This window comes from Hyperolius riggenbachi, chromosome 8 (genome assembly GCF_040937935.1).
Source record: "Hyperolius riggenbachi isolate aHypRig1 chromosome 8, aHypRig1.pri, whole genome shotgun sequence".
Classification (NCBI taxonomy): Eukaryota; Metazoa; Chordata; class Amphibia; order Anura; family Hyperoliidae; genus Hyperolius; species Hyperolius riggenbachi.
The window spans coordinates 81,815,286-81,827,427 of NC_090653.1; the positions used below are offsets into that span (position 1 = coordinate 81,815,286).

A 12,142-nucleotide genomic window follows, 5' to 3' on the forward strand; every position below is an offset into this window, starting at 1 on the left:
GGTGTGTCTCTTGGAGCATTGCTATATCTATCTATCTCCATTCTTTTGAGATCTCTAAGGAGGGACATTCTTTTTTGGGGGATGTTTAGGCCCTTCACATTCAGTGTGAGGAAATTAACCATGATCTAAAAAAAGAAATTGGGTGGTAGAGTATGGAAAGGCTGAACGCTGCGCCCGGAGGGGAGGGAGTAGGAGAAAAACCCGTTGTGTGCCTCGCATTGTATGGGTTAAAGTTAAAACAGACAAGAAAAATAATAAAAACATAACATAACTATAATTGCCTCTGCAAATATGGAGGCTGCATGAAGTAGCATCCAATCTAGGATGCCCAGGATAGGTCATCCAAAAAGTGTCTGGGCCGAGTAGCGGCAGAGGAGACACAAGGATGGACCTCCAGAGGCTCATGCTGGAGCGCCAAAATGGTAAGACAGGAACTCCGCACCCCGCATCAGTGAGATGGGAGTCCGAGAAAGGTATATCTAATTAGCATTATATTTTACAATACAGTAGATAACGAGATTCAAGATTTATAGTGAAATACAGGAAGATAGACATATGTATGAAGCAAGCTTGTAATCTATATACCCAGCCTGTATATATAGATATAGTACAGCAGGTGGAAGCTAAGTTCAGGTAGGAAGGGCTTCTATAACTTCAGGTTCTGTTTCCGAGGGATAGGTGAGGCTTCGGATCGGAGCTTTTGTCCATTCTGAGATATGACGGACTTTCCGAGGAGGAGAACTAAAGTTCGGGGAGCGAGGCTGGTAGATGGAGCTGTGAGAGGGCATCTTTAAGCCCATTTGCTTAAGAAACATGTGGGCATTGTCAATGTCTGAGACTGAAAAGGTCATGCCGTTTCTGGCAACTATAATGCGGAAGGGAAAGTCCCATTTGTATGAGATTTGAGTGTCTCTGAGAAGCTGAGTTATTGGTTTGAATGCCCTGCGTTTAGCTAAGGTTATTATAGATAAATCATTAAAGATATGTAGCTCGTCTCCTTTAAATGTAATCGGGGATGTTTTCCTAAGGGCTTGCAAAACAGCCTCCTTAGCCTCGTAGTAGTGAAGTCTTGTGATAATGTCCTTGGGTCTCTGAGCAGATACCTGGCGCTCACCTAGGGATCTGTGTGCCCTGTCCAATCGCCACATTTCGTCTGGTAGGTCAGGCACAATGGATTTGAATAGTTCTGTAAGGTGTGGGACTATTTGGTCTGGTTTTACAGACATTGAGACCCCTTTAATTCTCAAGTTTTGCCTCCTTTCCCTGTTCTCAGTGTCCTCCTGAGCTGAGCGTAAGAATTTAATGTCTGATAGTACAAGCTGGTGTTCCTCTTCAAGATTTGCCTGTTTTTGAGACAATGAGTCTACCTTGTCTTCTAGTGCACTTGTGCGGTTCCCCAGCCCTGTAATGTCAGCCTTAAGATCTTGCACTGCTGAGAGTATCAGTTGCTGGAGAGATTCGTGCATAGATCTCTAGTGTCTTTCAAGTGTGGCTTCTAGTGTGGAGGCCGTAATCGGCGCAGTGTCATGGCTTATACTGGCCTGTGATGCGGAGGGAGGATCAGCGTGCGTCAGGGGATCGGCGCCATCTTGGGATCCCACAGGGCGGACAAAGTGATCCATGGTGCCGCTTGCTGCCGTCATCTTAGATGCCGATCTGGAGGACATCAGGTGCGGGGGTCACTTGGGAAGCGTTCCCGGTAAGAGCCGCGCGGATAGGCGGGTAAAGAAGCAGAGAGCGGCTGTAAGTAGCGGAGGGTCTGTCGGAGCTCCTGTCTCAAGCGGCTATCTTGGTCGCGCCGCGCATGCGCCTCTGCACTGAATTTTTTTTATTTACACATCCAATCACTATGTCACTTCAGCCTTGCTTGTAAACACAAGTAATAAGAGGGTGTTTCTGATAAGCAGCTAGGCAGGGAAATAAATGGAAGAGGAGGAATATATTATAGATAAAAAGAACTCCCAGCATTCAACTCTTTGGCACTAGGGCCAGTGCTCCTAAAGTATGTGATAACTACAAACCATAACTGCAGAAAAAGTTTTGCAAGTTTTGAATGCAGGATTAGCATCTTTATCACTTAATACACTCAGACCAGTTGCAGTTGAAATTTGATTTTTATGGTGACAATACCGCTTTAAGGCAAGTTGTAAACCGGACATAAAAACTATTAGCTGTGAAGTAAATTTATGGGATCTAGAAAAAAATAAAAAAATAACCCACAGCTGCTAAACTGTCTTGATGTAAAATAGATCAAATGTGTGTTCATTAGTTTAAAATTATAATTCCCCTTTGTTTGCAGGCTCAATTACCTATTTTTTTTTGAGGGGGAATTTAACCCAGGGCTGTGGAGTCGGAGTCGGGGCAATTTTGGGTGCCTGGAGTCAGAGTCGGGAAAAATGCACCGACTCCGACTCCTAATGAATTTAAACTGTAATTAAAATAGAAAATATGATAAAATGTTCTATTTTTCAGACAATAGTCATCATAAATAATTTATACATACAGTAATAGCTGTGCTTAGTTCACAGAAATGAAATAAACCAATCAAAATGAGTTATTTGTGCTGCTTCAATAAAGCAGTCCCCGTATTTTTAAAGTCAGATATACACATCTGATTGTGACTGTATATATGATGTGTACACAGGAATCTCTTATATATACTAAATAACATCTATGCTGTAAGTATAAAGCCTGATGTGTAGACGTGTCACTAATAGAGATGGTCAATGAGATGGAAATAATTCTGCGTTGATTCTGATTTATGCAAATGTGCGCACTCTTTTTGCTCATGAAATCAAATCATTTGATATGTTGTTAAAATTTGGTTTGGTGACTACGAATTAAATGGTACCTGAGAAGGATGAAAAGAAATAGTTGTATACATACCTGGGGCTTCTTCCAGCCCCCTTCAGGCTAATCAGTCCCTCGCTGTCCACCTCCACCACCTGGATCTTCTGCTATGAGTTCTGGTAATTCAGCCAGTCAGCGCAGTCTGGCTACGTGCCGCATCCACAGCCAGGAGCGCTCTGCACCTGCGCAACAGTGCTGTGCAGGTGTAGTACGCTCCCGGCAGCGGAGTGTGTGCATGCGCACTACGCCAGACTGGCTCAAGTACCTGGACTCATAGCAGAAGATCCAGGTGGTGGGAGGACAGCGAGGGACTGATTAGCCTGAAGGGAGCTGGAGAAAGTCCCAGGTATGTATAACATTTTAATTACATCTGTCACAGGCTTACTTTGTTACACAGTAGTACTATACTCTACATATGCACTCTCCACAGAGCTGCAGGGAATCCACTGAGAATGTTGTGCACATTGAACACAGAGGTGTTGTCTATCACCCATAAACCTGGTTCAGATTGTGCATGAAGAATGTGTAATAGAGGAAGAATCCCCTCATTCCCCTGCAGAGTACCTGCACATCACTCTTACATGTACCCACAGTTACATTGCCTAGGGCCCGATAGATGTTCTTTGTTCCGGTCTGTACCTTTTACAAGTACTCTTACCAAAGAATAGTTTTAGTCTATGACTAAAGGGAATAAATATGTCAGTCTCCATATCCTTCTCACTTCAGTTGTCTTTTACATTTTTTAAGCGTTGGCAGTTAAGAGACAAATTTCATGTTACATACTTTCAATCAACAAGATTGTAATATGCAAATTAGAGGAGTCGGAGTCGAGGAGTCGGTGGAATCCTAAACTGAGGTGTCGGAGGATTTTTGGACCGACTCCACAGCCCTGATTTAACCACCTCTTATTTTATACCTACCTTCACCTCTTTAATATCTTTTACCAACAGTAAAACTATTCTACCACTCTCTACCTACAATAGAAAAACTATGCATATATGCAAATAGGCTGGATTCCCCCGCGCTTGTTAATATAGCGGCCTGCAAATTTTACAGCCAACAATTAAAATAATGCAATAAACAAAATGTCAACAAAAGCGCCAACCGGATAAAATGCACTGAAATCTATTTAAAAAGGGAGGTAGTGATGGACTTCCCTTCAGGTATTAGACGTGGGTTGTCCATTTAGAAAAAAAGCAAAAAAAAAAAAAAAAAAACACTTTAAAAAAAACTTCACTCGCAATGCGTTTCACAGGAATCTCCTGCTTCTTCAGGCAAAAAATGTGGAAGTATCTGTAGACTTAGAGAAAAAAGCTTGCTACCTCTAGACAGATATCTGATTAAATATATTTTTTTAAAGATTACCTGTGTCTTAGGCCACATACAGACATCAGACCATAGTCTTTGGAAAATGAAAGATCACAGACCAATCTTACCACCCTTCCTGTAGTATAAGAGCCATCCTGGTGGATCTGATCTGCAGATGAATGTCAGTTAAATCATGTGTGTATGATGATCTGCAGATCTCATAGACTATCATTGCAATTTGCAGGAATGGATTTTTGGCAGGAACAGATCTTTTGCAGATACTGATCTTTTGTGTCTGTACAGCATCTGTGTGTGCAGCATCTTGCAAAGATTTTTTTCTGATAGGGAGTTCAGCTCCATAGAATAGACTGTGTAGAGTATGGCTCTTATACTACAGGAAGGGTGGTAAGATTGGTCTGTGATCTTTCATTTTCCAAAGACTATGGTCTGATGTCTGTATGTGGCCTTATACTTGGAGGTAAATCCATCACCACCTCCCCTTTAGATGGATTTTAGTGTATTTTATCCTGTCGGCACCTCTTGACCTATTTATTGCATTGCTTATCATCCACCCTTGGTGGAGATGTGTTATCCCTATTATCAGAGTCTACATAGGAGCAACTTCTTAAAGAGGAGCTATCAGAACTATCTCAGACAAAAAACACATATATAAGTAGATAAATACTTGCTCTACTTACATAACATGTGTATTGCACTGTCCACTTATTTATTTTAGTGATTTTTCTACAGTACAAAAAGAGAAAATCCTTCTTAGCAAAGTGTGGCCATTTTGCAGCCAATCCTGATGTCATTTCCCCCCTTACTCTCCTCTGCCTGATTGTGTATGCATTGGCCGCCCTCCACTATAGAAAAGTGGATTGTCTCAGTATAAGAAATACTGGCCAATCAGAGAGGAACAGAGGTGTGGGAGGGGAAAACAGGAGGGAAAGAGGCTTCAGCCAATCAGGCCGCATTAGTTAAGTCTGAGGGGAAAGTAGAGAAGCAAAAAAAGGACAACACAGCATGCCCTGCAACTTTCTTTTTGTGTACCAAATTTTGTGTGTACCAAATAAGTCAGGTAAACTGGGGAATGATCATTTATCAACAAGAAAAGTAAAGGTAGCCATACACTGGTCGATTTGCCATCAGATCGACCAACAGATAGATCCCTCTCTGATCAGAGAGGGATCGATGGCTGCCTTTACTGCAAACAGATTGTGAATCGATTTCAGCATGAAATCGATTCACCATCTGTGAAGCTGCCACCGCCCCCCCTGCATACATTACCTGCTCCGCCGGTGCGAGTACCCTTGTCTTCGGGTCCAGCTGGCTTCACTGAACTTCCTGCCGGGGGACGTTTTAACAGTAGAGTGCGCTCTACTGTTTAAACTTCCTGCCGGCACAGGAAGTTCAGTGAAGCCCAGCCAGCCAGACCAGGAGCCCAGCGCAAAAAAGAAGACAGCGGAGACCGGGGGAGTCGCGCCAGCCGGTGTAGGTAATGTATTGCTGCTAGCGTCGGTCATTCGAACGCCGCTATCGATGAACTCCCGACCCACCGGCGATCGAGCAAAATCTTCCGCACGGACGGATCGACGGGAATGATTAATTTCGGATGGAAAGCGATCGTTCTGTCAGCGTTTGCGCAACGATTTCACAGCAGATTCGAACACAGTGATCGAATCTGCTGTATATCGGCAGGAAAATCGTTAGATGTATGGGCCCCTTAATAGTGATTTTAACTTTTGGATTGCCTGGTTAGCATCCTTATTACTTGTTTACCAGATAAAAATAAAGAATTGATTTTTGATTTTAAGCCCGACAGTTACACTTTCACCCAAGCGGGGTTAGGTTTTTTCTCCCCACACAGTGGTTGCCTTCGAAGGTAGCCCACCTTTGTATTATTCTAATACATCTGTGAGAAAAAAAAAAAACATGCATCAGTACTTACTACATTATACTGGGCTTCCGTGTTTCCCTTTTGTGTATCAAATAAAGTAAATTTCAAGATACGCACGTGTGTTCTAATAAAATATTTAATTATAAAAAGATAACTGCTACCATTACCTCATAGTAATAAATACAGTGGTGAGGAGGGCTTCTTGCTTTCGTTCTGCCTCCTCACAGCGGGTGTAAAACAAAAAACTCATACACCACTTTAGTGCATGGCCCAGGGTTCTAGCTACAAAATGGCTGTGCCAGGGCCAGCTTGAAGGTGCTCCTACACAGGATTCTGCTCATTATACAGGCCTCAATCAGAAATTTATACAGATTTTCTTCCCAAACGCTTAAACACGCTCACACTGCCAGTGTTGTCCATCTGAGCACTGCCGCAATCGCTGGAACTGGTCACACGGGATGTACCCAAAGTCCGCTTGATGGTGACTTTAAATGTAGGTGGAGGTGGTTTTGTGCTGCTGACTTTGCTGTCTTGAGCTTCAACTTTTAGCTTTCCTAAACGCTGTGCCAGGGCAGCTGAGGGCACTTTCCGCTTCCTTTCTTCTACAGTCACCTGCTGGACAGTGCCTAGCCTTTGTGCCAAGGTTACCTTTGGAATGGAGAGTTTGGCAGGTGCACTGGCAGGGGGTTTTGTGGCTAGTCTCTTGAATGTGGTGACGACAGGCTTCTGCTCAGTGCTGGTAGCTTTGGCCTTCACAGTAACTCCAGGGGTCAGCTTCTCTCGTACTATGGGAGTGGCCTTCTTCTTTTTTAGAACTCCAGCGTATTGCAGTACACTGCTGTCTTCATCACTCTCCACTGATCGATCCCCATCACGTGCATCACCTAACCGGCTGAAAACTCCTGTGGGCTGCAAAGATAATGCAAGTCATGGATATTTAGTGCAAAATAATTGAAGCTTTACCAAGAACATTTGCAGTTATATGAAACATTTGTGGACTATTGGAGAATTCCTGAATCTCCAGATTATTGGCTTTCTAGTCAGAATTTAATTATTTTTATACGGGCCTAAAGCCAGATTTATAGTTGGCAAGCTACATAAGAGAGCCAACAGGAGAATAAACACTGATAGTATTTTTACTCATTAAAACGAAAATGTGCATAAACGGAGAAAAAAAATAAACTATATCATATCAAAGCAATGTTTGGTCTGACAACCCTTTGCCTTTAAAAGAATCAATTTTTCCAAGTCTGCTTGCACACAGCTTTTAAATGACACCTGAAACGAGAGGTATATGGAGGCTGCCATATTTATTTCCTTTTAAGCAATACCAGTTGCCTGGCAGCCCCGCTGGTCTATTTGGCTGAAAAAAACAAAAACGCCACAGCAGCTTTGCAGAGGAGGATGTGGAGTTTCTGTCATTAATGAATTAAAGGCCAACGGGTGAGTGATTAATGCTATCACCCACTGATCATTGCAGCAATAATAGAAAGCCTTACATTGCAGGTTGTATTGGAATTATCTGGAGAACACATAGCAGCAAATCCACTAACAAAGCCATCCAACATATACAATACAGCTAGCGCACACTATGCTGATGGGATTGTCTGAAGGTGTGTGTTTTTAAATTGTAGATAAGGATGATTTAAAGCGGGATTGTCACCATAAAAATCAAATTTCAATAGCAACTGGTCTGAGTGTATTAAGTGATAAATATGCTAATCCTGCATTCAAAACTTTTTCTGCTGTTATGGATTGGAGTTATCACATACCTTAGGAGCACTGGCCCTTTAATAGCCATTGCCATTCCGTTGCATGCCGGGGTTTCTTTTAATCTATAATATATTCCTCCTCTTCCCTTTTATTTCCCTCTCCTTCTAAAGACATAAGACAGTGCCCTTCCTAATATAGACCTCAATGTGAGTGTCTGAAGACTCTGGGAGGAGGGCGGGTAACAAATACACAATTAGCAAGACAAGAAAGAAAAAAAGAGTGAGTGAGTAAATGATGCCAGGATTAGCTTTTTTATTTCTAGGCATGGGTGTCACTAAAAAAAAAAAAAAAAAAAAAAAAAAAAAAAAAAAGCACTAAGCAGGGCTGTGGAGTTGGTACAAAAACCATCCGACTTTCTCTGATTCAGTTTATGAAGCCATTGACTCCAATTACCCCAAAATTACTCCAACTCCACAGCCCTGGTGCCGAGGCCACCTCCTCTGTGTTTACATTGGTTGCTCCAGTTTGACAAAGATGGCCTTTATCAAACCAGTTTTAATTTCTTCTTCAGTCCAAAATTTGTACCTTGACATTCTCACAATAATATTCCTTCTTCAGAGGACATTTAACATATATGACAGGCATGTCATAGTAGTGACCGGGTGCCTATAGTTAGTTTGTGCCCCGATTTATAATCAAACGGATCATAAATGTGGAGGAAAAAAACAAAAAAAACTTTACCCCCAAAAAGATAGTCTCAGTTTCCACTCACCTTTGCTCCAGTGGTTGAGTCTGCTTTGCTCTCTGCCCCCAACCTATCAAAAACCGATGTTCTGGGCAAACCTGTAAGGTGTTCATAATAGAGGTAATCACACAATGAAAGGATCAGGTATTTTCACCCAATAATAAAGTGACACTGAAGCAAAAAAACAAACAAAACCTAACAACACAAAACAAAAAACTTATGATATAATGAATTGTATGTGTAGTACGGATAATTAATAGAACATTAGTAGCAAAGGAAAGACTCATTTTCAGATATACAGATATATAGCTTTTTGTTGTTTTTAACAATGCATGATTGTCTAATATTTGCAGTTTACAAACTACTCCCTGAATTTTAATCTATGAGATAGTGATGGGTCGTTCGCGAACGAGCCGGCTCTAAGAGCTGGCTCTTTGCTGCGAACGACAAGAGCCGGTTCTCAGTTTTGAAAGAGTCGATGCCTCAGCCGCCCCACACAGCTCTGATTTGCTGTGTAATAAAGGGCGCTGAGGCATGCTGGGAGATGTAGTCCTCCTCTTGCAGCCTGTAGGAGTGTATGGGGCGGAGCAGAGCAGTAAGGATTGCCCCAGTCAGAGAAGCAGTCTGGAGTTGTCATGGAGCCGGGGGCGGGGCTTTTACTCCGATTCTGAGAGGTGTCTAGTGATATTTAATGAGGAGCCGATTCAGAGCCATAAGAGCCAGCTCTTTAATGGGAGCTGATTCAGAAGAGACGATTCTCCAAGAAGAGCCGGAATTCCCATCACTACTATGAAACAGGGCCTTTGACCCTTTGAACGTTCCTCTGCAGTAAAACCTTAAACAAACAAGAAACAGTGAGAGACAGGTTGAGATAAGAGCAATGGGTCACAGAGCTCAGAGAATCTCTTTTGCATGGATAACTGAAATATCTTAACTCTTCCTGTACTGGAAACAATATGAGACTCATATCTGTGCTACTAATGTTCTATTTCTTAGCTGTACTACACATACAATTCATTATCTCATACGTTTATTTTCACTTCAGATTCCCTTTAAAGGGAACCTGAAGTGAGAGGGATATGGAGGCTGCCATATTTGTTTCCAATACCAGTTGCCTGGCAGACCTGCTGATCTATTTGGCTGCAGTAGTGGCTGAATCACACCAGAAACAAGCATGCAGCTAATCTGGTCAGACCTCAGTCAGAAGTACCTGATCTGCATGCTAGTTCAGAGTCTATGGATAAAAGTATTAAGAGACAAATAATCCGCAGGATAGCCAGGCACACTTCAGGCGTGCTTTACAGCACACCTAAACCGAGGGATATGGATGCTGGCATATAATATTTATTTCCTTTTAATCAATGCAGATTTTCTGGCTGTCCTGCAGAGCAGCTAGATACCAGGTACTCTGCATAGGGAAGGGAGGAAGACCACGAAGACATCAGGGAATGCTATATGGGGGAGGGGGGACCACCAGACACCAGGGAACGCTATATGGGGAAGGGAAGGAGGCCACTAGACCACAGAGAAGAAATATGGGGATGTTAAAAGAAGCCTGGGTTTCTACTAAAGAAACAATTTTTTTCTGGTATCTGAAGGAAAAACTAAATACCTTGGGTTTCTATTCAAGTATATACAGTAACTTATTTTCCAAAATTGCTTGATCTTGTCCTGCTAAACATTACAGGCCTCCCTTCTACAAATTGTCACCTCCTTTTGTCAGATAAAAGGCTCAAGTACATGAACTTCTGACTGTTATCTGATCAGCTTAACTTCATTTCATGGCGAGGATGACCTCAGGTTGTGCCCAGTTTACCATTCACTAGTAAAGCTGGGACATGAACGGATTTCCTAATGAAAGTGATAAGAAGCCAAAGGGCCATGAGTAGCCTTGTCTGGTAAGAGTGAGGTCATCCAGTAAGAAATTCAGTAAAATTGCACTGAAAACTCACTTTTTGCTGCCTGCTCCTCGAGAATCCTCTTGGTTCGAGGTGTGGTCCCCTTAGGCATATTAATGATATATTTCCCTTCCATCTCAGCTGTCACCCTGCGACATTTTAATGGCACCTCTTCACTTTCAGGGGTGGGTGCAGAAACAGCTACAACAAGAGGATGCTCATGAGTCAGACAACCAAAAGCGCAATAACGACACGCGCCTCTATGCAAAGCAACAAACATCGAGTCCATGTCTAAAAAGCTAGGCTAAATGACTTTAAAAGCAGTACCTGTACCTGCTACTTGTGCATTCTTCATAGCCACTTTGTTGGAGACAGTAACAGAAATCTTAGAGGTGCTCGTTTCAGGCCTGCGGACTGGGGTGGACGGAGGAGAGTCTCTGCTTAGGCTGTTTGCAATCATTCTTGTGGCAGCTGAAAAACATTGGAATATTCACTGAGCCATTGTAGTTGAAGATCAACTGTTTAAAGCAGTATTCCCCAACCCTGTCCTCAACAGTGCATGTTTTTTGGAAATCCACAGAGGTAGTTATTCAGCTCTGCTGAGACACTAATTACCCCACCTGTACGTTTGTGGTTTTCTGCAAAACGTACTGTTGGTGGGCCTTGAGGACAGGGTTGGGGAACTCTGGTTTAAAGAGAACCTGAGGCGGGCATTTGAAATCTTAAGAGACTACAGAGGCATATCCTGTGCATAATGACATGCCTCTGGGTCTCCCTATTGCCGCCTCTAGTACCCCCCTGTAAAAAGTGCCCAACTAGCGACAGTCTCCTTGTTGCTAGCCATCTGTTTACCTTCTGTATGTCATTCAATGCGCGCTCCCCTGCCTCTGTCCCTGCACGCCTCCTGTGAGCTTCCTCCAATCGGAAGCTAAAACGCGACCCAGGAAGTACATTTTACAGGGGGGCACAGGAGACCCGGGGGGATTAGAAGCGGCAATAGCGAGACCCAGAGGCATGTCATTATGCACAGGATATGCCTCTGTAGTCTCTTAAGATTTCAAATACCCGCCTTGCGTTCTCTTTAACTACCTGCTGACTGCTCCACGCCAATTGGTGTGAGCAGTGCGGCAGCCCGAGGACCACTCCACGCTCATTGGCGTGAACGGTCTTCTATGGAGCTAACAGGAGATCGCACGCAGGATGCGCGCGCATCTCCTGCTCTGAGCGGCAATCGCTGATAATAAAAAGAAAATAAACAATGTGGGGGTGATCAGACCCCACCAACAGAGAGCTCTGTTGGTGGGGGGGGGGGGGAAGGAGTGGGGGAATCACTCGTGTGCCGTGTTGTGCGGCCCTGCAGCTTTGCCTTAAAGCTGCAGCGACCCAATTAAGTGAAAATGGCCTGGTCACTGGGGGGGGGGGGGAATGTTAACACCGCAGTCCTCAAGTGGTTAAATTAGGTGACGAGTAGAAGGGTTTGATCCCAGGGCCTTTAACATTATCCTTGGGCCTTCAACAGTAGGGTAGGCAGCTCTCGTGATTGAGAGAGGCGCGCAGTAGCCTGTGACCACAGATACGAGATCTTTCAGAGGACAGCAACACCCAGGAGGGCAGCGGGAACTACAGCGATGGACCTTATACACTGGAGGAAGCCCCTAAGTAAATCTAACCTTTCCTCCTGCCTTGGATATCCTTTAAACTAAATCTCCAGTCACAACATTTACACATTAT

General features: G+C 43.4%; 1 protein-coding gene across 5 annotated transcripts in view; it reads right to left on the reverse strand.

Moving 5' to 3' along the window:
• Positions 1–6,173: 6,173 nt before the first annotated feature.
• Positions 6,174–12,142, reverse strand: part of C8H19orf47 (chromosome 8 C19orf47 homolog) — a 44,102-nt gene continuing 38,133 nt past the window's right edge. For 2 of the 5 annotated variants that reach the window (XM_068249504.1, XM_068249502.1), the window contains exons 6-9: positions 10,739–10,882; positions 10,466–10,612; positions 8,541–8,611; positions 6,174–6,964 (exon numbers count right to left, since the gene is read on the reverse strand). In XM_068249504.1, the coding sequence (XP_068105605.1) occupies positions 6,419–6,964; positions 8,541–8,611; positions 10,466–10,612; positions 10,739–10,882 (908 nt within the window). In that variant the 3' untranslated portion in view covers positions 6,174–6,418. The remainder of the gene's footprint in view (positions 6,965–8,540; positions 8,612–10,465; positions 10,613–10,738; positions 10,883–12,142) is intronic. The other 3 variants (XM_068249503.1, XM_068249506.1, XM_068249505.1) reach the window with 3 other exon arrangements.